The following is a 21,303-nucleotide window of genomic DNA, read 5'->3' as shown; positions in this document are numbered from 1 at the left end:
CAACGTTCCTACTCCAGCTATAGTCTTGTAGAAGACTGCAGTATAAATAAATAAATAAATAAATAAATAAATAAATAAATAAATAAATAAATAAATAAATAAATGCTGGGATGGTGTAAACGAAAACGAGCAGTAGGGATCATTCACACTTCTTGCGCAAAGAATTTTCTCCCCGCCACGTCCGCAAGTCTGGCTTTCGTTTATAGGCCAGCGGAATGGAAATACAGCGAAGCCGTGTAAATACATCCATGTGAGGGCTAATATTAACACGAGAGAGTGCATCGCAAATCAAGCAAGATCCTCAAGAATGTATGCATGGCAAATGCTATATCTTTTCGTGTAATTTTAACCTACATAACTTCACGAACAAGCACCGCTTTCCGTTTAAGCAAAACTTAGTCGTGACTTTGCTATCGCAAACACCAATGGCCAGCGGAGCTGAGGGGAAGCCTCAGCAAAGTTGTGCAAAGCTAGGCGAAGAAAAGCGTGGTTTAGCAAAGCAGGATCAAAGCTAAGCAAGGTTCCTCCTCTCCTCTGCTTCACTTATTCCATGCCTTGACACTCCGTTGCTTTACTATGTTTTACCCTCGCCTTTTTCCTCGCCATCACCCTTTCCCTTTACTTCGCCATCGCCCTTTCCCTCATCATTACACTCACAGTTTCTCTTTCCCTCGCCCTTGCTATACTAGGCTTACGCTATCATTTCCCTCTCGCTATACACTTGCCCTCTCTCTCGACTTGGCTATGCTGCGAACAACCCTGCGCACAGACCAAGCTCGACTTGCTGTGAAATACAAATAAATGAATGAATAACGACGCATATTCACTGCGCGCCAACTTTACCGAGTTCCTGGTTCGGGCTACGAAGAAAAGAAAATTGACATCTGAGGGCGTGTCTGTCGAGGATCAGTTGGCGGCAAACAGCGCGGAAAGCAAGGCCACTCGCTTTTAACGGAAACAGCCATCATTATCATACCGAGTATAGAAATGCAGCGCTAAATCGAGCTATAGCACAGATAAGCCAGCGTCTGGCTTTGTGCGAGCCCACTCTCCACGGCTTTAACGGTGCGCCGTGTTGGCGCAAAGCCCGAGGTCCCGTGTGCTGTATCTTCCGTCTCGATGGGCGCGCTACTCGAGCAGCAGCTGCGTCAGCACTGCATACGTGTGTAACTGTCGCGTGTTTCTGCTGCTGTGCCGGCTGGTATTAGGCGAAATGAAAAGTGCACGACGAACGAACATCTCCGGCGAGCGCGCGGAGGTCACGGGCGACAAGGGCGCACCGCGTCTTCCTCAAGGACAGTAAGGCTTAACGCTTAATTTCCGCGGTCGCGCGACCTTTGATGCGAATCACCGCTTTTATTCGAATAACGCGCTGGGAACTGTATACGCGGCCACAGATCGCGGGGCATGTGCACGCCACGAAAGGCAATGCGAACTTGAAGCACGAGTCAACTGTGGCGTGAAATGAAACGACGCCCACAAGGGACGCACATACGCTATTGAGTAATATTAAATCAACTTAGCCTCAAATAACTTTGGCATGCGAGAGCATACACCTCCTCGCGATCTGTGGAAGCTTTCCTGGCCTACAGTATTCACTTGCACGTACTAACCAGCCCCTCCCCGTATTCACCGACAGTGGTAAGCATTGGTTATAGCATCGGCTAATGTCGGCGGTTGTAACGGCAGGGGTGCTGTCCTTAACACTACATGTCAAATTCCGCCATATTCTCAAATTCCGTAATGACGGCATTTTAAGCTAATCATAGAGGCCGTAGCAGCCACTTCGGACCAGTCACCTCGAGCTTACAAGATGGCGACTTTGACAACATGGCGGAATTCAACAGTGTCCAGAGTAGCATCTCAGCTCTCAGCATTGTCTTCGTGCAAACTCAATCCAGCGATGCCGCCGCATATACAGAGACAACAAGCTGAGTTGGTTCTGCCCGTATACTTAAAGCTAACTTGGCAGGAAGAAGTTAGTTTACAGACGAGAAAACTGAGGCCACTCTCCTGTTTCTACGTTCACTGCTCGATGTGCGCTTCAGTAGGGGCGCGCACATCGACCCACCCTGTATATTCGAGCCAAAATCGCGGCTCCAATATAAGGCAGCAGCTTCTGGGGTTTTACGTGCCAAAACTACAATATGATTATGAGGCACGCCGTAGTGGAGGGCTTCGGAAATTTCGAACATTTGGTGTTCTTTAACGTGCAGTGACATCGCACGCTGCACAGGCCTTTATAGCATTTTGCCTCCATCGAAATGCGACCGCCGCGGCCGGGATCGAACCCGCCACCTTCCAATATAAGCCAGTATGGCTGTGGCTGTCGCGGATATCAAGCCATATTTTCCCATTAGATTAGTTTCGAATCGAGCTCATTCTAAAAGACTACGACATTTTGATTCATAATGCAGTGTTGGCTTTCCTTATCGATACATAAATTACCTAGTTGTGAGTAGCCGCTGTCAAAATCTGTGAAGGAAAGAAAATGTGGTGCGAGAGCTGAAAGAGTAGCGTACAGCCACTCGTACTTTATTTTTATTGTCGTCTGCTTTTTGGGGGGAGGATGTCAATCTAACGCTTACCCTCTGCTACTAACGCACAAAATTTCGTGTTGCATTATTGTTTTCGAACGCAGGCCTCTGCGCACAGTTACCCTGAAACGAAGGGCGCTGACATAATGCGTTGCCGGTTTATCTCGTACATTGTAGCTTGCCATAATTGCAATCGCTGTAGAAGTTTTCCTGCGACTCTATAGGCGTGATGCGATAGGCTATGAGGATAACTCGGCGCGGCGTCAGTACCGTAGTGTGGTTCATTGTTTGTCTTGTCTATTTTACCCTGATCTGGCATTCCGCCGTGAAGCCGTGTTTACAAGTTATACTAGCACGACAGCTTACCGCAACGGATGAAACTGAGCTGCGACATGTCCAGTGGCGCAACCGCCCTCGCGCTTGTTGACGAGTTTTTGTCTGTAGTGCAAGCGTTTAACAACACTCTTTCGCTTTATAAGAAGCTGGCATTGTTTGTACAGTTACATTACTACAGGCAAACCCGACTCTGCCGAACTCGGCTAAATCACATCATCCTTTATATTGAACTATTTTCGAACGTCGCAATGTTTTTACGTCAACGCATAGGAAAATTTACAGCTACATCGAGCAAAAATAGCCCGAACACTTGATATATCGAACATCGGGCAGTGCGGAACGCCCCAAGAAGTTGGCTTTCCCTCACAAGAAGTTGGCTTTTTATCACAGAAGGGGACACTCCTGCGTGCATTTGGGAGAATGAGCGGTGTGATTAGGAGGGCCATATCGATACCGCATTTTCTCTGCTACTACCCGCCTCTGCATATAACCACCGCCAACTACAAAGGGCGCAGATATAGGGGAAAAAAATACACGTGTGCTGCTCTAAGCCGCCTTCCTTGCACTATCGCGAAGCAGTTCAGTGAAGCCAATTTGCGCACCGAAATTCGCACTGAAAATAGGCAAACCTCTTTAAAAGCTTTATATCAAATTATACGATATATCTCATTCCAGTTTTCTAGCGATTTCGATATATGCGGTTTCGACTGTATACCAGCCCCTTCTGTGACACAACCATGGCAGGGCGTGTTCGTTTGCCTTGCTGTGACCCTGGGAATAAGCGTGACGCCGCCGGTCGATCGCGACGCCAACAGCGCCCTGGCGACTAAGCAGTCATTCTTCAGCGGCACCATTCCGTGTCCTGTGTGCACTTTGCGGCGAACCACTGCGCCATGATTCGGTCCGCTTCGGTCATATTGGCCTCCGGCTCGACGCTGGCGTCGGGACTCGGCACAAGCCTTGCGAACTGCTTCCTGTGCAGGTGCTCCCAGAGAGCCTCCCTGAACGCCTGCTTGTGGGCCGTCGACAGGCAGCTGGCAGCGCAGAGCGACGCGGGCTGCTCGCACCGGTGCTGCTCCGGCTGCACCTGTGGAACACACGACAAGCACGTTATGACATGGGTACGGGATATAGCTCGCTATACCGTAATTACATATGAACCATGCGCGAATATGCATAGGCATACAAGGGGGGGGGGGGGGGATAGTCATCTAAAGGCGGGCGCCAAGTCTGCCCCATAAATTTACTCTCAGTCCGACCTGTTCTATCGTAGTTTAACGTACATAGTTATGGCAACACAGGCTTCTTTACTATAATGGCAGTCGAGGGTCCTTGATGTTGCGCTCGAAGAACAGTTTACTTCTTACCTTTACTCCCGGAAATCCGGGGACCAACGACAGGCCGTTGTGAGAAGTACGTCATCGCTTCGTTTTCATTTTTACATCCATTTGCGAAGTTCGTTTTCTTTCGGACTCGGCCACGATGGTAAGGGGGGGGGGTGAAATTTGCCCCCCCCCCCCCCCCATAATGGTCAGCCCTGCGCACTCCTATGCGAATACGTACGTCAATGTGTAAAAGGGAACCGCTCCGCACATTATAAGAACTGCTCGTATATCATTCTGGAAAACAAGAACAGCCCTGCTTATATATGCAAGCGGCGGAAAGTGGACATCGAAACACTGTATAGCGCAACATTAAATAAAAGTATTATTTCAATATAATATCAACCTGGGGGGAAAGGCTAACTGAGGAAATAGAGGACTGACTTTTGTCTTTCGACGTTCGCATATTGCCTCAATACCCACTCAGTGAGCGCGTTCGCATTGAGGCTCTCCATTCGCCCTGAAACCACAGGAATCTTAAAGGGGCCCCGCAACACTTTTCCAAGTGATTATCAAATGGCTCATTGAAGAAGTTTGTTGCCTCACGAATCGACCGCCGCAAAAATTTTTCGAATCCGTCAAGTACGAGCGGAGATACAGGGATTTGACGAACTCTTTAAGCGTTTTCTCTCTCCTTCCGTACCAGCGAGCGCGTTGAATGCTACGGGGAGGGTAATGACAAAGGGACACGAAGCTACGTCCGTTCGTCAGCGCGTGTCATGACCTTGAGCATTTAGGAACAGAACTTCAGCGCAAATGAAGGCAGACCACGAAGACAAGTATGGAGCACTTTCTTTCCTTTTCGAACGCGTGGCTTAAAGGGGTTATGAACCACTTTTCCAAGTAATGATGTAATGACCTCAGTATCGGAGTTTACTGCCTCCCGAATCGATTGCCGCAAAAATTTCTCGAATCCGTCAAGAATCAGCGGAGTTACGGGGGTTTGGCGCACGCTCCGAGCGCTTTCTTTCTTTTCTCGTGCCGACGAGCGCACTGGAAGCTAGACAGGGAGGGATGGCATGGGGGAAAGAAGTTACGTCAGCGCGCGTCATGAAACGCGATCGCTCTCCCGCTGTGATTCGCTTGCGCGAGTGCGGCTACCGTGTACTGAGGAGTGCGGCGCCGGCAAGTGGCGGCACCCCGCGGCAAGAAGCGCATCTGATCCGAACGCCGCTCTCGATTTACGTCGGCTATCGGCCAATAAGCATGCTATGTCTCTTGCGACGTAAACTGCCAGACGCCCCGCCCACCGACGAGAGTGAGAACCGGCCTCTGTTTGAAAAGAGGGCGCCTGGGGAAACGGCAACTTCGCGCTCCGCTTGTGGCCTTTACGCGGCGCGCACGACTGTAGTATTTGGCAGAGCAGTTCATAGCCGTGTCAGCTTTCCGCAGGATGTGTTTTTTCAACAAGACCAAGGGGTGCTTCATGACCCCTTTAATTCCAGGGTGATCGCGAGCGAGCGCGCGGGCACGTCGCAGCATCCCGCGGCGGCCGCGGTAACTACGCAGCTCACGTTGCTCATATCAGCCATTGGCCGTGGTATTTGGGGTTACGGCGCTGTCATTTGGGTTTAAGGCATCATTTGTCGAGAGAAGAGCCAGCTGACTTAGAGAATAATTGTAAATTCCACGCCGCGTGCCGCGCATAAACTCGCGTGTTCTCAGGAGCGTCGATTACTGATCGGCAGCGTTTTCTGATCATGCTGAAAAAATGTTGCAGAGACCCTTTAATCGTGTCTTCCTTCTTTCCTGAAGCGCGGAATGGTATAACATACACAAAAGCAACATAGTGGGAAATTTCATTTGTAGACGCGCAAATAATTGGGTCAGTTGGTACTTGTTCATATTTGACAGAATATGGCGTGCGCACAAACACGTATACACTGGAAGATGTTGCTCCTTCTAGGTCGTTATATTTGTGTGTGCTCCTTATTATGTCAGGTATTTCACTTGATATTGTCGACGAGAGAAGTGCGTAGGTGGGCAGAGAAGCTTCAACGGATTCTGAAGAACACTTGCACATGTACCTGTACCGAAACAGACGAAAGACCGCGGGCACTGTTGCGTGACATGTCGATCTGATAGTTGTCGCAACATGTTTTATCGACCAGGAAACGAGCGAGCAGGTAGGCTGACTAGGCTATGGATAGCAATCCATATTGAACGTGAACAGCGCGAGAGACAATTTATACGGGGACGAAAACGAGGAGGAAAAAAAAAAAAAAGAACGCCCGGCCTGCGCGGGAAGCTCAGCACAGTCAGAGCGAAAGCTGGAAAAGCGGCATTTCTAAAGCCCGTTATAAACTCTATTGTGGCATTGTGGCTACTAATACAAGTACACTAGCAACGTACCCACTACGCCACAAATCATATTTTTTTGTGAAGTTGGGAAGCACCCACCACGACATTATTCGTCATTCTGCGGAGAAGCGAGGTACCATCTGTAAAGGCACGTTCACACCGAGCGCGGATCCGGAAAGCGGACGCGAATTATCCGCAAAAGCGGAAACCCGCGGCCGCTTGCCCGGATCGCTCCCGGATCGCTCCCGGACCGATTTTCTCCGCGCAGAAAAGTTGGCCGCTGTGGCCGCAGCCAATCAGGGATCGAGAAGCGCGCGCGCAGCATTGCGTAGTGCCGCAAGATGACGACACGTTCGCCGTGGATTGGTGGATAGCTCCATCCCCGCGGCGGAGCGGGCAGAAGGCAACGCGGTCGGTCTGAACAGCCGCGCGGCCTCGCTGCCTCTCAGCTTTGAAAATCCGCTTGCCCGCTTGCGTGCTCCGCGTTCGGTGTGAACGTGCCTTAAGGCATTATGTGCAATTTCTTCATTCGACGGTTGATGACAACGAAGAATTATAGCTGAGCCCTTTGTAATGGGTTGGAAGCTTTAAACGACCCACTAGTTACGTAATTCGCAATGTGTGACGCCCGGTCGTTATTTAACTCTCCCACCACGCTTTATTACATACGTTAACGTGAGAAAGAGAGAGGGAAATAACTGTATTGAGACCCTCATGAAATGGATCATGGGAGCCTTATGGCCTTCCTTGGCAACCAATAGAAGCGCACTTGCGAGGAACCCACTACGCTATAAGTCATCGTAATTTTTGTGAAGTAGGGAAGCAGCCACTATGCAATTTTTCGTCAATCTGCGGAGAACCGTGGTACCCGCTAAACACCTGTAAGGTATTATGTGCACTTTGTTGATGCTGTGGCTGATAGCGATGAAGCATTATGACAGAGCACTTTGTAATGGGTTGGAAGCATTCAACAACCCACTCGTTGCGCAGTTTGCATTGTGTGACGCCTGGTTACAGAATTCGCGTTGAGTGACGCCTGGTTGTTATTTTACTCTTCCACCACACTACATTACATATGATAATGTGGTTCCTTCCCGATATGAAGCGTGTATAGGGTCTTTTTGCAAAGCAGTTTCAAGCACCGGCATGGCTCTGAGGTCCACGCAGAGGGCCCAGGTTCGAACGTCGTTCCATCGTGGATATTTTTTTCTTACTTCGTTTTTTTTTTTCTTATTTCGCGCGATAGTGGTTACGGACACCGACGGTGGCGGCGGCGGACAACTACAGCGCCAAGACCGGCCCTTGTTGTTGTGATCTCATAACAGCTTTCGCTGTAAAAGAAACGATGAATCACGCATATATGCAATGACACTGCGCTTAGACAATGACACCGCGCTTAGACACATTGTAGAACCAATAGGCGGGCGAGTTATAACCCATCCATTGCTGGGTAGCGCACAAACGGATGAAACACGAAGGAGACATGCGGATGCATGCCTTCGTTAACACAAACCTCATTCGTCCCGCATCATCACGATCAACGCACACGTGAGACATCCGAAGCAGGTCCGTAGCCAGGAATTTTTTTCGGGGGGGGGGGGGGCACTTGCTGAAAACCTTGACTATTTGAGAAAAACTCCTATTCTTATTTATTTTTGGTAAAAACACGTACTTCACCAAAATTTCGCGGGGGGCCCGGCCCCTAGGTTATGATGGTTATGATGAAAAGCATATCCGATAACACTACGGTTGACTCCTGCAAACAAGTTGTCATCATGGCGGGCGCAAGGGGTGAGGGGGGGGGCACGGGGGCCACCCCCTGCCCTACCTAAAGGGGGGCACCAATTCTGCCACACACAGTTACTCAGACCTACCATTCACTTGACAACATATTGAGCACTCCCAAACAGGGACGTAAGGGAGACGACAACAGAATGCGCTGCGTCCCTGTTCGTGAGCGCTGTCAAGTTCCGTTTACCAACACGCCCAAAAAATGGCAATGCTACCATTCACGTCATTTTTTAAGGAGCAGGCTTATGGCTACACATGTTTTTTGACGATAATGGCGACCAAGGACCCCTGATGTTGCATTCATAGAACGGTTCACTAACCACCTTTACCCAGAAAGCCGGGGACCAATGGCAGACCTTTGTGAGAAGCACGTCATCACTTCATTTTTATTTTTGCATCCATTGCAGAGCTCGTTTTCTTTCGGACTCCCCCCCCCCCTCATCGAGAACCCTGCGCACGCCTATATGGTTGTCATACAGTGCAAGCCACCATGCTGCGCCAACATTTCGTCAGAAACGTACATGTATATTTCACGCGATCGCTGCATTAATCGCAACTGTACCGGGCAGTCAGACGGTAGCACCGACGTGGCCCGGTCCAGGAATCTCCAAGCGTCGGCCGAGTGCGACGTCCCGAGTCCCACCAGGCTGAAAAGGCTGAAGAGGAGCTGCTCGTAGAAGGGACCGTTGGCAGCAAAGTGGGCCGAGCTCAGGTTGGGCGACATGTTCGCCTCGAGAAGGTGCACGCCCAGTGCGTCGTCCAGCACAAAGTCGAATCGCACGAGCTCGAAGAAGCGGCCCACGCGAGGCCAGCGTGCTGCCGATCTCCGCATGGCCTCGGCCTTGCGGGTGTACACCGATGCCACGATCCGCTCCACTTCGGCCCACAGGGCATCACTCGCTGCGCCTCTGCGTCCAAGAAGCAACGTTACTTACGAGAAAAGCTTTCGATAAATTGTCGCACAAAAAATTGATTCGTAAACTTACCTATATATCAACAACGAAGAAATAGCAAGTTGGATCAGTGCCTATCTTTCAAATCGCTGTCAGTGTGTGTCTTTCAATTGTTTTTTTTTTAGGGGCGAAGCTCCTTAAAGCAGCATCCGTTCGTCCCCGTCGTAGTGCGTAACCAGTCTTAACGCTAGTACCAGATCTTGACCTCCAAGGTGGTGCCGGTGGGAGATTTCTCCTGTGCGTTGTTGAACAATAAAAAATTCGCAGCGTGCGCGTTAACTAAAAGCCGAATTCTTCTGTCTCTCATTCCCCATTAGCAGCCATTGACATATTCCAGTAGGAAACTTTAGTAGAAGTAGAAGTGTAAGTGTTAGCTAAAAGCCGACTTCTTCTGTCTCTCATTCCCATTAGCAGCCATTGTTTACCTCCAAGGTAGTGCCTGGTGAGATTTCTCCTGTGCGTGATTAAACAATAAAAATTTTGTTCAAAACGCCGTTGATTGATGAAATAAACCAACGAAAGACGCCAGATGTTTTCTAAAAGCAAAACGAAAAGAGGCCAGATATTTTCTAAACAATGAAAATTCACAGCGTACATGTAAAATTAAAGTGAGCTGCAAGTCGTCATAACTCTAATCGAACCTTTAGTATAAACGCGCCCGATCTCACGTCGGTGATGATGTACTGGGCAGAATTCACGGAAGATTCACGGTTTACCGACGAACCTCCGCAGCTTCGCCCACTCATTATCATTCACTCCGTGGATATGCTGTGATTTTTTTTTTTTTTCGGCAATGTGGCAATTGATTCTGGCGTTCGCCAGGTGTCCGTTCTCGGGCCTTTGGTTTTTCTAGTGTTTATAAATGACATTATTGTTAAAGACATTTCAACGAATATTAGGTTGTATCTCCGTATAGAATTAGGCGTGGTTAAATGAGTTTTGCAGAGCGATGAATTGGACTAGCTGGTGGTCGTTCATGGTTTCTTTGTTGCGCTGCAGATGACGAGACGAGGACGATAGAGGGACACAGGACAGGTGGTGCGCAACAACCTGTCCTGTGTCCCTGTATCGTCCTCGTCTCGTCATCTGCAGCGCAACAAAGAAACCATAAATGAGTTTGCGATGGTCATTTTATGGCGTGAGCAGCGACAAATGCCCATCAACGTTGAAAGAAAAAAAAAAGTCTGTTTTATGAGAATCATTAACAAAAAGAAACCACTGCCCTTTACTTATTCTGCTGGTGATCAAGTTCTGTTCGACGGTGAGCACCATAAATACTGAGGATTGGTAATCACTAACAAACTTTCCTGGAACAGACGCATGGATAATGTTGTAGCCAGTGCCTTTTTAACGCGTACACTCAGGCTAGCTAGACCTCGAGTGCGTTTGCTTGCCTATAAATCAATTATCCGTCCTATGTTAGAATATGCCGTGATAATTTGGGAGCCCTTCATAAAATCAAACATTAAAAAATTAGAAAGAATACAGCAAAGGGCTATAAGATTCATTTACAACTCATATGGTCGCAGTTTGTACACTTGTGTTCTTTTACCTGTATGTAAATGGTCGTTACAAAACTGACACATCACATATCTGATCCCATCTACAGGCTACGCAACCAGAAACCGACATTCACAAACAATTAAGCCTTAATTTAAACCAAAGAGTACGTCGATCAATTTCTGTAAATATTCTTTCTTTCATCGCACAACAAACGATAAGAATAACCTGTCTAACGAAAATGTAACCGAAAAATCTTTGGTATCCTTTGAAGAGCGTTTCATCTGAAGTGTTCTGTATCCTGTTCAAACTGCCTCGACATCGTTTGTTTTTCTTTTTGGCCCAAGCGTATTTACCTATGTATATGTATACCACTCTGCTATGGTCTAACTTAGCCCGCAGTATTTACAAACAAACAACAAACTAACTAACAAACAAACGATGTACAGATTGCAAGATGACAGGACAACAGAACAATTAATGATGTACGAGCCGATCGAACGTGGGTTGAATCACGACAGCTGTATTCTAATGGCGCAGTGCAGGAACGATATATGATTCTAAAAGATTTACTCCGAATTAACAGGTAATAACAAAATTGTTATTACCTGTTGAGTTGAGTCGGAGTAAATCTTTTAGGATCGTGAATTCAACCGGCTTTTGGAACATTTTTGCACTTATCCGAGGAACGATATGATAACGCCAAACCACCCACATTGATCCCGAGTCCTCAGTTGTCATGTTCCAAGCACACACTGTCTGTCGGTGAATTTGCTGCTGCATCAGTATTAGGAAAGCACAATCAAACCTGCTTTTATCATAAACAAATTCACCCGGTTATCCTAATCGTATAACGTAGAAGTAATGCCACAAATCAAGGGCATATTGAGGTTAAAAATGACGGCTAAATGAAGTTATTTAAAAGTTAATTTTTCGGTGTTGAATGCGCGCGGTACTAACCGGCGGACCAATTGCTCATGCAATAAGCAAGCGGATGCATTTCGTGTATTTAGAGAGGCAAAAATAGCGTACAGTTGCGTGCGCAGGTAAACGTCCAGGCTGGCCTTCATGCTGAGCTGTGCGCCAGCGTAGTAGCGGGCCAGCGAAGGAATATCCCAGATAGGCGTGTAGTCGTCGCCGACCACGTAGGAGTCCAAGTCGGAGGCGTTGAACTGAAGTGCGTTGTACGGACGCGCGCAGAAGCGCAGCAGCACGTCGCCTGTGTACACGTACACACGCAGGGGCTCCAGAGATGTCATGGCTACGTAGACGCCGATGTCGAACTTCTTGCCGTCGACAAGCAGCGGGTTGGCGATCAGCTCTTGAACGAACGTCTCTTCTTCGTCTGCTGCAGCTGCCACTTCGACGGGATCGACCACGTGTATACCTCGATGGTCTCGATTTTTCTGTACCCACATGGCAGAAGGTCGCTCTTCAACGTTCCGCAAGAACTCTTCCTTCTGTGCCGGGAGTCTGAACGTTAGAGGCAGCTCTCGGATAGACCTATCCGTGGAGAGACTGGCTTTGTTGGTGATGTAACCCGAACCCGGGAAGTGGTTTACGACCTGGCCGGGCTTCAATTCGCGCATGTCACTGGCTAGTTCCGTGAACGGGTAATCGTGCGACCAAAGCACGGACCACCGGTCCGCGCGTTCCCCGAGCCGGTATCCGTACCGACGGAATGATTCAATGACGTGTCGCAAGTGGCTTTGATCTGAACCTTTACTATACACCCAGACGATGGGCTTGAATTCATCGGTTGTTTTCGTCGTTGCATTGAGAGATGCGAGCAGAATGTTATTATTTAAGCATAACTGGCGCACTTCGTAAAGTAAAGCAATCAAAACGACCAGTAACGACACTACGACAACCGAGTAAGGTATCGGCGTATTTGCATACACTGTTGCAGGTGATTTCAGAGTTTGAGAAGCGGATGGTGTCGACGCCACGTGCTTCTTTTCACCCCGGCGTGCGGTTCGAAATCTTCCCGATCCATACTCGCGCGCTTGTGCGTAAATACTTTCGCGCGACCAAACCGGAGCTTGCGCGGCGAGCCCGTGTGCGGTTGCCGTGGTTGCTGCGTCAACACAAAATTGTCTTGGATTGGATTTGAATCCAACCACTACCTTAATAAAAAAAGATGAAGCCATTGTCATGTGTAAATATAAAATTACTTTTCAAAATTTAACTTATATTTTATGCGTAATTGCGGAATATTACAAAAAAAAAAGTATTAACCTACTTCGTCTTCTCACTTTAGCGGCTTTTCACGTGCTGCTCGTTCAGCTCGTTGCTCAAGATGGCGGCGTCCATCGTGGATGCGGGCTCGAGCGCAACAGCCTGATATATTTGAAGTAATTTGAAGCTTCACGCGTGATTGCTCGCGACGTATTTTAAAATGGCTTCAGAAGAAGAACCTACAGCCGCTACATCCAGCCAAGCAAAGTTTTTAAACGCGTACGATGACTCCAACAAATACGCCGAGGTGAGGCTTCCCTCGCGGACGTGCATCGACTGATGTCTCCTAGCGATCACGTTGTTAGTTTTAGCATTCCCATGGAAAATTTGTAGACGGTTCTATTCGTGCTATATTAGCTACTGCCATAGGAGTCCACCGTCATATAAATTTCCAAGCCATCCAGCGTCTGCTCTGGCGAAAGGAAAAGTAGACCTTAATGTTGCTCACAGTTCTTGTGTTCGTTTCGACTGACAGTTGAAACTAACATTGCTACACGCAATTTAGCAAGCACAGCTAGCTCTCCTCCAGCGTTGCTGTATGCTATGTAGCAATTTTCATTACCCACATTGGTTTGCAAAGGAGATAATTTGGCCTTCACACTTTGCATGAATAACAATTTTATATAACCCACTCTAAAAAAAAAAAAAAACACACTGAAAAATGATCAGGCAAGCGGACGAGATCCTGTGTGACGAGATAAACATTTATTGCGTTGCTAGGATGTCAACATGGGGGGAGGAGTTTTGTCTAAGTGATGTTTTTGTTCGTTAGTGGAAGCTCACGCACACAAGATGTACCTCAAGAAAATACGTCTGTTGAAATTAGTGGCTCAGCCGTGGCACATTGCACCTGCATTAAAAACATAAATTCTGACTGATATTGTAAAATTAGAGCATGTAACAGATCAGGAGTGTGGATGTTCAAATGGTACGCAGGTTCAAGATGTTTAGATTGCCATCTTGTGAGCTTCAAAGCAAGAAAGTGCAGGGCAGCTCATATTTAAGATGTGGTTAGAATAATGGTTCGTTAACATATTCGGCCACGCAACCAGCTGAGTGTCCTTTCAATTTCTAAATTTCTTGGCAGAGTCTGCTCCGTTCTGTTGTTCAAGCAACGAAAGCAGCTAATGACCTGCCTGGAGCCGGAGAAGATTTTGAGTACTTCAGCAGTTTTGCCAGTTTTCGCCAAGTTATGCTGGCAGAAGGGAAGAGCGTACTCAAGCTGTAAGTGTTATTACCTTAGTAGGATGGCTAGTTGGTCTAATAGGTTCATAGATTGTGTAACAAAGATGAACAAACTGAAAAATGACAGGCAGTGCGTGCATACAGACGCTGTCCTTTCACTGCTTTCTGCTGTGTTGGTATTTTTTTTAATTTTTCTCATATTCATTTTAAAAGTTCTCCTTTCTAAAGCTTTCTGTCTCTGCTGGTCGACTAATGCAATATGGTTCATTGTATCTTGTGCCATGTACTTTTTTAATTGGGACAAGATGTGTACCTGGCAATGTCACTAGTTGTCATGCACAAGTGACATCAACTTGTTCATTTCACTAGTTGTCATGGACACGTTTATGAAATGAACAGTAACCAACTAACCCATATAAATGTTCTTGTAATGAGTTTTGTCTTGCAATTGATCTACAGCGATCCATTTGTGTAGATGAAAGGCAATTGCTAGCTACCTTGTGGAGCAAGTTGTTTGTCATGGCAACTTCGTTAAAAATGAAACCATGTCTGACAGAAGCTGCAAGTTTTTGAAGCTCTTCATAAAAAATGTGTTGATATTAGTGAGGATAACACTAATGACCACTGAGGTGTGTAAGTACATTAAAGCAATAAAAAATTGTTTGGCTAAGATGCAGTAACGCAGTGAATGCTAAGTTATTTTATTTGCTATCAAGACCAGGAGTTTCACATGGGTGTGTTGATTACAAAAGTAATACTCATAATCAAGAGAACAAAAATATAGGAACTAAAAACAAGCTGAAGGACTATATAAGTATACTGTGTCAGCTAGCACACTGCAAGATTGTTATGCGGGAAAGCTGCTAGGCAAGCTTGAAAATGGCTGTACTCAATTTTGAATGTAAATACCTTATTATTATTATTTTTTTTTATACTGATGCACATGCTTATGACAACTAGTAAAGTAAATTTGATGCATACTGTAATGTGTAACATCTCCCAAGCATGTAAAAATTAATGCCTCGACTTGTTTTTAGAGAATTCAGAAGCAACTCTGGGCAGGCTGCTGAAAGCGGTGATTAAAATTCCGACCAATGCAGTCTTCCTTTCCAGGGTTGACATCACAGTAATCTGAATAGAGTGATTAGCTTTAATATGCTTGCCTTTATTTTTTCTTTTTGCTTGCTTGCTTTCAATTTAAATGGACACTAAGAGAGCAATAATATGTGATTTATCCTTGTGCAACAGCAAAAAAAGCCTCTTTTAACATGGAAAGAGTGTTGGTAAAACAGAAGTGATGCAAAAATGAGAAACAGGTGGCAACACTTCCTTGGAAGTTCGCACATTATCTTGCCATGACATCATGGATCTTGACCACATCTGGTCGGACTTAATTAAGTGTTTACCACAGTAAATATTGACTACAGCATATTTTAAGAAAGTGATAAAGAGGTTCTTTGGGTTACGCAAAAGTTCACTCTTTCGGATGGCATTCTGATCCTGATACTGTACTGCTGTAAGGATTTGCAGAGTGAGCAGTGTAGTCAGTTTTACTTGGCATTAATACCATAATGCACTCTATTGCAGGATGTCATCTCTGGCCAATCACCAGGTTGGGAAAGGGAAGTTTGAGGGCCTGGACTTGGAGGAGAAGTTTGATCTTCTAGCTGACATCAATGACACGGTTTTGGAGAGAGTGGTATGGTCTGCTACTGCAGTTTCATGTACCATTTGTGATTTTATGTAGTGGTATTTGACAGTATTGCATTCTGTAGTATTTAGGCTTGCATTGTTTTCATTCACACACTTCACATAAGTTACTTGAGTTTGTTCAAGACAGTGCAACATACTAAGGTGAAACACATTAAAGTATCAAAAACATTAGAACCCTGTTGACACGAGACTACTTCCAGGCCATTCCTTTATCACATGCTAAAACTTTGTTTCAGAAAACCAAGTTTGATAAGTGCTGCACTTATCATGTTCAAACACATACAACAGCCCTAAAACATCACTAATTTCGTAAGGCTTGAGTGTTGTACAGTAAGCACAGCATTTTTAAAATGTGGTCGAGGTGGCACTAATAAAAGCTAGCCCAGTTGTTTATATACAAGTGTAATCTTGTGTGTATTTGTTCCTGCTACTTGCTGTTGAAGCTTGTAACATTATTATAATTCTTTTTTCTTGTCACTATAATTTTGTTGGTGAGTATTGATACAAAACCTATGACATTAATGGAAAATTTCTCCGTAGACGTTTCATTTGTGGGTACTTTGGATACTTTTGTGAGGCGAATTTTAACTTGAAAGACTTGAAATAGGTATACTCAGAAAATATAAAGGGTTGCTTGGGTAAACATGTCAGCTTGAAAAGCAACATCTGAACATGTGCATCTATAATTAAATTAGCACCTGCACATACTTCTGAAACTGTAAAAGCTCCACCACATGCTTCTCACATAAAAGAACTGCACATTTAGCGACTGTGAAGTTTGGAAAACATAAAATATTGTAACTTCCGCTATGCAGCTACTTCAGGCTCTGCCATTGGCAGCGCGGCATTACGTAGTGGACAAGAGAAGTGGGTACATGTGGCCCCACGAAGGTTCGAGTGTAGGGCAGTCATATTTTTTCTTTCATTATGAATTTTCAGTGCTGAATAACTTCAGATTGCATGCCCCTGTTGGTGCCATACTTGGTGTATTTATCTGTGCCATCGGCAAATAAAAATTAAGGGTTAGAAAAGTGTTAGAGGGCCCCTGGGGGTACACTGTGCTTGAAAACTCCTTAAATTCTTGACGGATTTAGATGAAAGTTGCTTAGTTTATGTATATTTGTGTGTCATGTTCTAATATGCAGTTATTTTTCTAGTGCAATATGGAGCTTTTAAAGTGTATAATACATTCCTTGTGCCATTGTGGGAGCAAGAGTTTGCTTAAACTGAGCATCACAAAGTGAATCAGCACATCAGAATAATCTGGAATGAGAAATGTGTTCAATAAAACAAGAATGGACACGCTAAACCCATTTGAACGAAAGTTATGGCGCATAGAACATGTATGACCGAATTCCCTGCTTAACATCGACTCGCTTTCAAGTGTTCAACATACCACAACATTTGTTTAGAGGGCCTTAGAACATAAATTCTTGTTCCATTGCATACAGTTCTCACTGAGATTATTTTGACATGCTGATTTGCAATGTAACTCTCAGTTTAGGCAAACTCCTGCTCCCAAAAAGCATATGAAATGTTTAATATTTTAAAAACTACATATTTTACTAGAGCAATAATTGGATATCTGAAATCTTCATACAAATAACATTAACTCAGCAAGTTTAATCAAAATCAGTCAAAAATTTTTAAAAAATTCAGATCCATGCCCCCCCTCTGCACATTTACACCAAGAACTGTGAGTGGTGTGAAACACCTTCCTGCTGCCATCTCTGAGGCTACTGAATTTGAAGAAGCATTAATGATTAACTCCACTCCTTTCTGTAATGCCTTCGAGCTGAGAGCGTACAAAAATAAATACTTGATGAACCTGTTACATTTCAGGGAAACAATCTTGATGAGGCGGATGGAGTCAAGAAAAAAGCTGACGATGTTGTCCTCGTCACTGTGAGTGCAAACAGGCCCATTCACACTAGCTGGAACAAGAAGGTGAGGTTCTTTTTGTCACCAACTGGATGCTGGGTTTGCCTGATGTATTTCGAACACAGCAGTCTGGTGAAGGATGGTTACTTATGAACTTGAGAGATCACTTTGTAGTGAAAGCACCTTTGGGAAGGGCTAATGAGTGGCTTCATGGGTGAGTGCATGAGCACAGCACTGAAATCACGAATGGGTACGTAGGCCACCTAGCTGGCCGTCATAAATTAAAAGTGTACCTCTATTTCCATGTCTGAGAAGTCCAACGTTCTCCAGAAAGGAAAACCAAACGGCGAATAAATAATGCAACCATTCCACATCAAGAAAGTTAGAGAATTGGCGTCTAAGCATGTCATCTTTTGCATAATCAGATAAAGATACTTTTTGCATCAGAACTTTGAATCTCGTCTTTTATCACTGTACACATACCTTTTGTTGATATTTCAGGCATCACTCTCACAACAATCCCAGATAATGGGCTTGGCTTTTCTAAATGTGCTTGGAACAGGTGGGCTGTATGTCTAAAGCATAGAGTTTCTTACAATAATACCTAGAGGGGAATCTGGCGCTAGTGTCTACGCGGGCTCCTTGAGACGCGCTTCAACCACCATGGGAATGATGGGAAGTACAGGCTTCGGATTTGCTTCGGATGGATTAGGTTCTTGAGATTCGCAACGCTTGTTTGCCGAGTGTAAAACAAAGTGATATGAAGTTAATTCCAAATAAAACTTGCTTCATTCTTTTGTATGTAAAACTTATTGCAAAAAGTTTGCGTGACCGTGAGATGGGACTGAAACCTGGACAAATTCAACCACCAGGGTATGCATTGCTCTGCAATTGTGTTCCAGATTTGGCATCACAAAATAATGAATTATTTTTGTACAACACTTGAAAAGAAACAAGCTTTTTTTTCCCTCGAAAGTACGCATTATCTATTTATGGAAATAACAGTACTGTATTGAGTGAGGAACACTTAACTTATCGTCTGCTGCGATGCTAGGTGCGTCTGTTCAAGTGGTCTGCCTCCAACGCATCTCTCGTTTTGTTGTGAAGTCGAGTCAGAGGAGCGCGACGGTGCGTCTACTTAGCTTCGCCGTCGTTTTGCAGCTGATTTGAATGAGTTTTGGTAAGACGCGCTTATCAAACAAACGTGAACTCGATGCAGTTTGCTGCACTGACATGGGACGCTACATCTGTGCGCAGCGGTGAGTGCACGACGCTTTGCTAAAACTGTCAAATACAACCTGTAAAGCTGCAGCGTCGCAGCAAACCAAGAGATCTAGCGGTCTTCAGCCTCTTTGAACATCAAAGGCGCTGCTTGAATGCTTTGAAACGCACCCTACTACCCACGCCTCGCGAAGAACGAAACTGAAACTGTAGAAAAAGATCCGTAGACAGTTCGCTAGCTAACGCTATCCAATCCGAAGCCTGTACTTCCCATCATTCCCATGGTGGTTGAACGATCGCAGCGCCAGTTTCCTCTCTAGGGTATTGTATGAAACTCTATGGTCTAAAGATATTGTTTCAAATCTTTTTCATTTGAATTAAGCATGACTAATTAGCAGGGATTGTTTTGTCTGCAATTGATCCACAATAAAAGCTGACCGTAAGAGGTATTGTTTTCACCAGGCTTTCTCGTGGTGCCCGAGGTTAATAATTGTTGTTCTGGAATGGAAAACGGTGCTGTGCAAAAGGATAAGGATGAAGGCGAGAGATTGGTCAGGTGCACAGTGGCAGATGTATGTGCTGTTACAGAACCTCACCAAGGCAGCGAAGTTCCACCTGCTGGCGGCCAAGAACGTGACGCGGCCGCAGCTCAGTTTCAAGGAAAAGGTGGACAACAGCAACACCCCCTTTGTTCCCATCCTTCGAGACAAGCCACACTCCCTGAAGCCCCTCGCCATTTTGCCAGAGCGCACTTCTGATGGACAAGAAAGGCGCGTCACTCTCAGCAGTTTGCTTTGTTGCAAAAGATGCAGTAAGCAGAGGAAAAATCAGTTATAGTAGTGCAGTGAACACTCACTTTGTTTTGGGCGAGTTGGTATTTACTGAAGGACATGATATCGTGGTGCAAAACTCAAAAGGAGTTTGTCTTGCCAGTATAATATACACATGATGCATATCTGTTATCGTTAGTTCATGTAAACTAGTAAAAGTTGCTGTGCAATGTTTACTTGCTTGTAATCATGTTATCAGGAGAGTTGTTCACTGATTGTAAGAAACTTAGCGTCATATGGTGTGAAAATGTAGGAGTTATTGTTTTGCCCATTGCAGTTATGGCCACCCTTATGAGTGGGAGATTGAACACTTTGAGCCGTCGCCCACACAGCTGAAGGCACCCACTGAAGAGGTGAGGAAAGTGTGTTATATTACATGCTACATTTTTTATCTGCTAAGCCAGGGGTTTGTCTTGCCACTCCTACAAAACTTGACATCCACTTTCTCTTGGCTCTTTGTACCGGCAATTTCTTTCTGTGGTTGAAAAAATTGTTTAAGGATTCACATTGTGAGGACCACATAGCGCAGTTCTGGCTACAGTACTGAGCATTTGAACTCTCCAGTGGTAAAGTTTATAAATATTGTATGTTGTGCACTACACATACAGAGGTGCCACTTATAGCCCCCTTCGGGCCGCATACCTTAGCAGCCCTAAGTAACAACAGCATCTTTCTCTAGACATGTTATAATGCTGGAATGAACCTTGCAGAAACTGCCAGATTTTGATCACAATTACAGAATTGATTTTGTGTACCTCACTTTCAATGCATAGTTAGTTTTGCTTGACACATGCATTGGACAGGGTGTAAGTTGTACACTGGGCAAACCATTTTGCAAGCATTCATGTGATGTGCATCCAATGTAAGAATATAGTACCAGCTCAGTGTATGTTTCTCTTATATTTTCAGAGGCTTCCCCCACCTCTTGAAGAGACGCCCTGCACCATAGTGGAGACAGTCGATCAGCTGAAGGACATGTGTGAGGCACTGTCGAAAGAAACTGAGATTGCTGTGGACTTGGAGGTATGCACCGCAAGTGCACCGAGTAATGCGTTTTGTTGGTCAAGTTGGTTCACAACTTGAAAAAAAAAAAAACAGTAGTGTAAGAGAAACAAAGGCACGACAAGAACACAGGTAGTGCCAGTCCTGTGTTCTCATCTCTTCCTTATCTCTAGCGCTGCAGTTTTTTACTCCTCGAGAATGCCAAGCTATCATTCTCGAACAAGCTGAAGAAGTTCAATAATGTAGCTTGCTGGGCAAGTTGGTTCGCTGTCTTCGTGTTCTTTCCCTATTTCCTCTTCAGAAGCTCACGAAGCTTCTATTCGCACATATTGCTTTGGGAAGGTTATCACGGTCAAGTTTGTATAAAGAAACAAAATTTTTGCAGATATTTTTTTTTATTCAAAATGCCTTACAGGCCCATTGAAGGGCATTG

The 21,303-nt window shown here is 45.4% G+C and overlaps 2 protein-coding genes across 2 annotated transcripts in view; one reads left to right on the top strand and one right to left on the bottom strand.

The window, feature by feature from the left end:
- Positions 1-2,524: 2,524 nt before the first annotated feature.
- On the bottom strand, positions 2,525-12,950 carry LOC119389221 (probable tubulin polyglutamylase ttll-15). Its single transcript, XM_037656424.2, has 3 exons — positions 11,833-12,950; positions 8,910-9,255; positions 2,525-3,960 (listed from the first exon to the last, which is right to left on the bottom strand). The coding sequence occupies exons 1-3, from the start codon at positions 12,948-12,950 to the stop codon at positions 3,715-3,717; spliced, it is 1,710 nt and encodes a 569-aa protein (XP_037512352.1). The 3' UTR covers positions 2,525-3,714.
- Positions 12,951-13,065: 115 nt separating this feature from the next.
- Positions 13,066-21,303, top strand: part of LOC119389438 (exosome component 10) — a 41,056-nt gene continuing 32,818 nt past the window's right edge. Inside the window, exons 1-7 of the mRNA XM_037656691.2 lie at positions 13,066-13,285; positions 14,126-14,262; positions 15,811-15,922; positions 17,779-17,883; positions 19,627-19,808; positions 20,146-20,221; positions 20,778-20,891. Of these exons, the coding sequence (XP_037512619.1) occupies positions 13,199-13,285; positions 14,126-14,262; positions 15,811-15,922; positions 17,779-17,883; positions 19,627-19,808; positions 20,146-20,221; positions 20,778-20,891 (813 nt within the window). The 5' untranslated portion in view covers positions 13,066-13,198. The remainder of the gene's footprint in view (positions 13,286-14,125; positions 14,263-15,810; positions 15,923-17,778; positions 17,884-19,626; positions 19,809-20,145; positions 20,222-20,777; positions 20,892-21,303) is intronic.

Source organism: Rhipicephalus sanguineus, chromosome 4 (genome assembly GCF_013339695.2).
Source record: "Rhipicephalus sanguineus isolate Rsan-2018 chromosome 4, BIME_Rsan_1.4, whole genome shotgun sequence".
Taxonomy (NCBI): Eukaryota; Metazoa; Arthropoda; class Arachnida; order Ixodida; family Ixodidae; genus Rhipicephalus; species Rhipicephalus sanguineus.
This window is presented reverse-complemented; position numbering and strand designations above follow the sequence as displayed.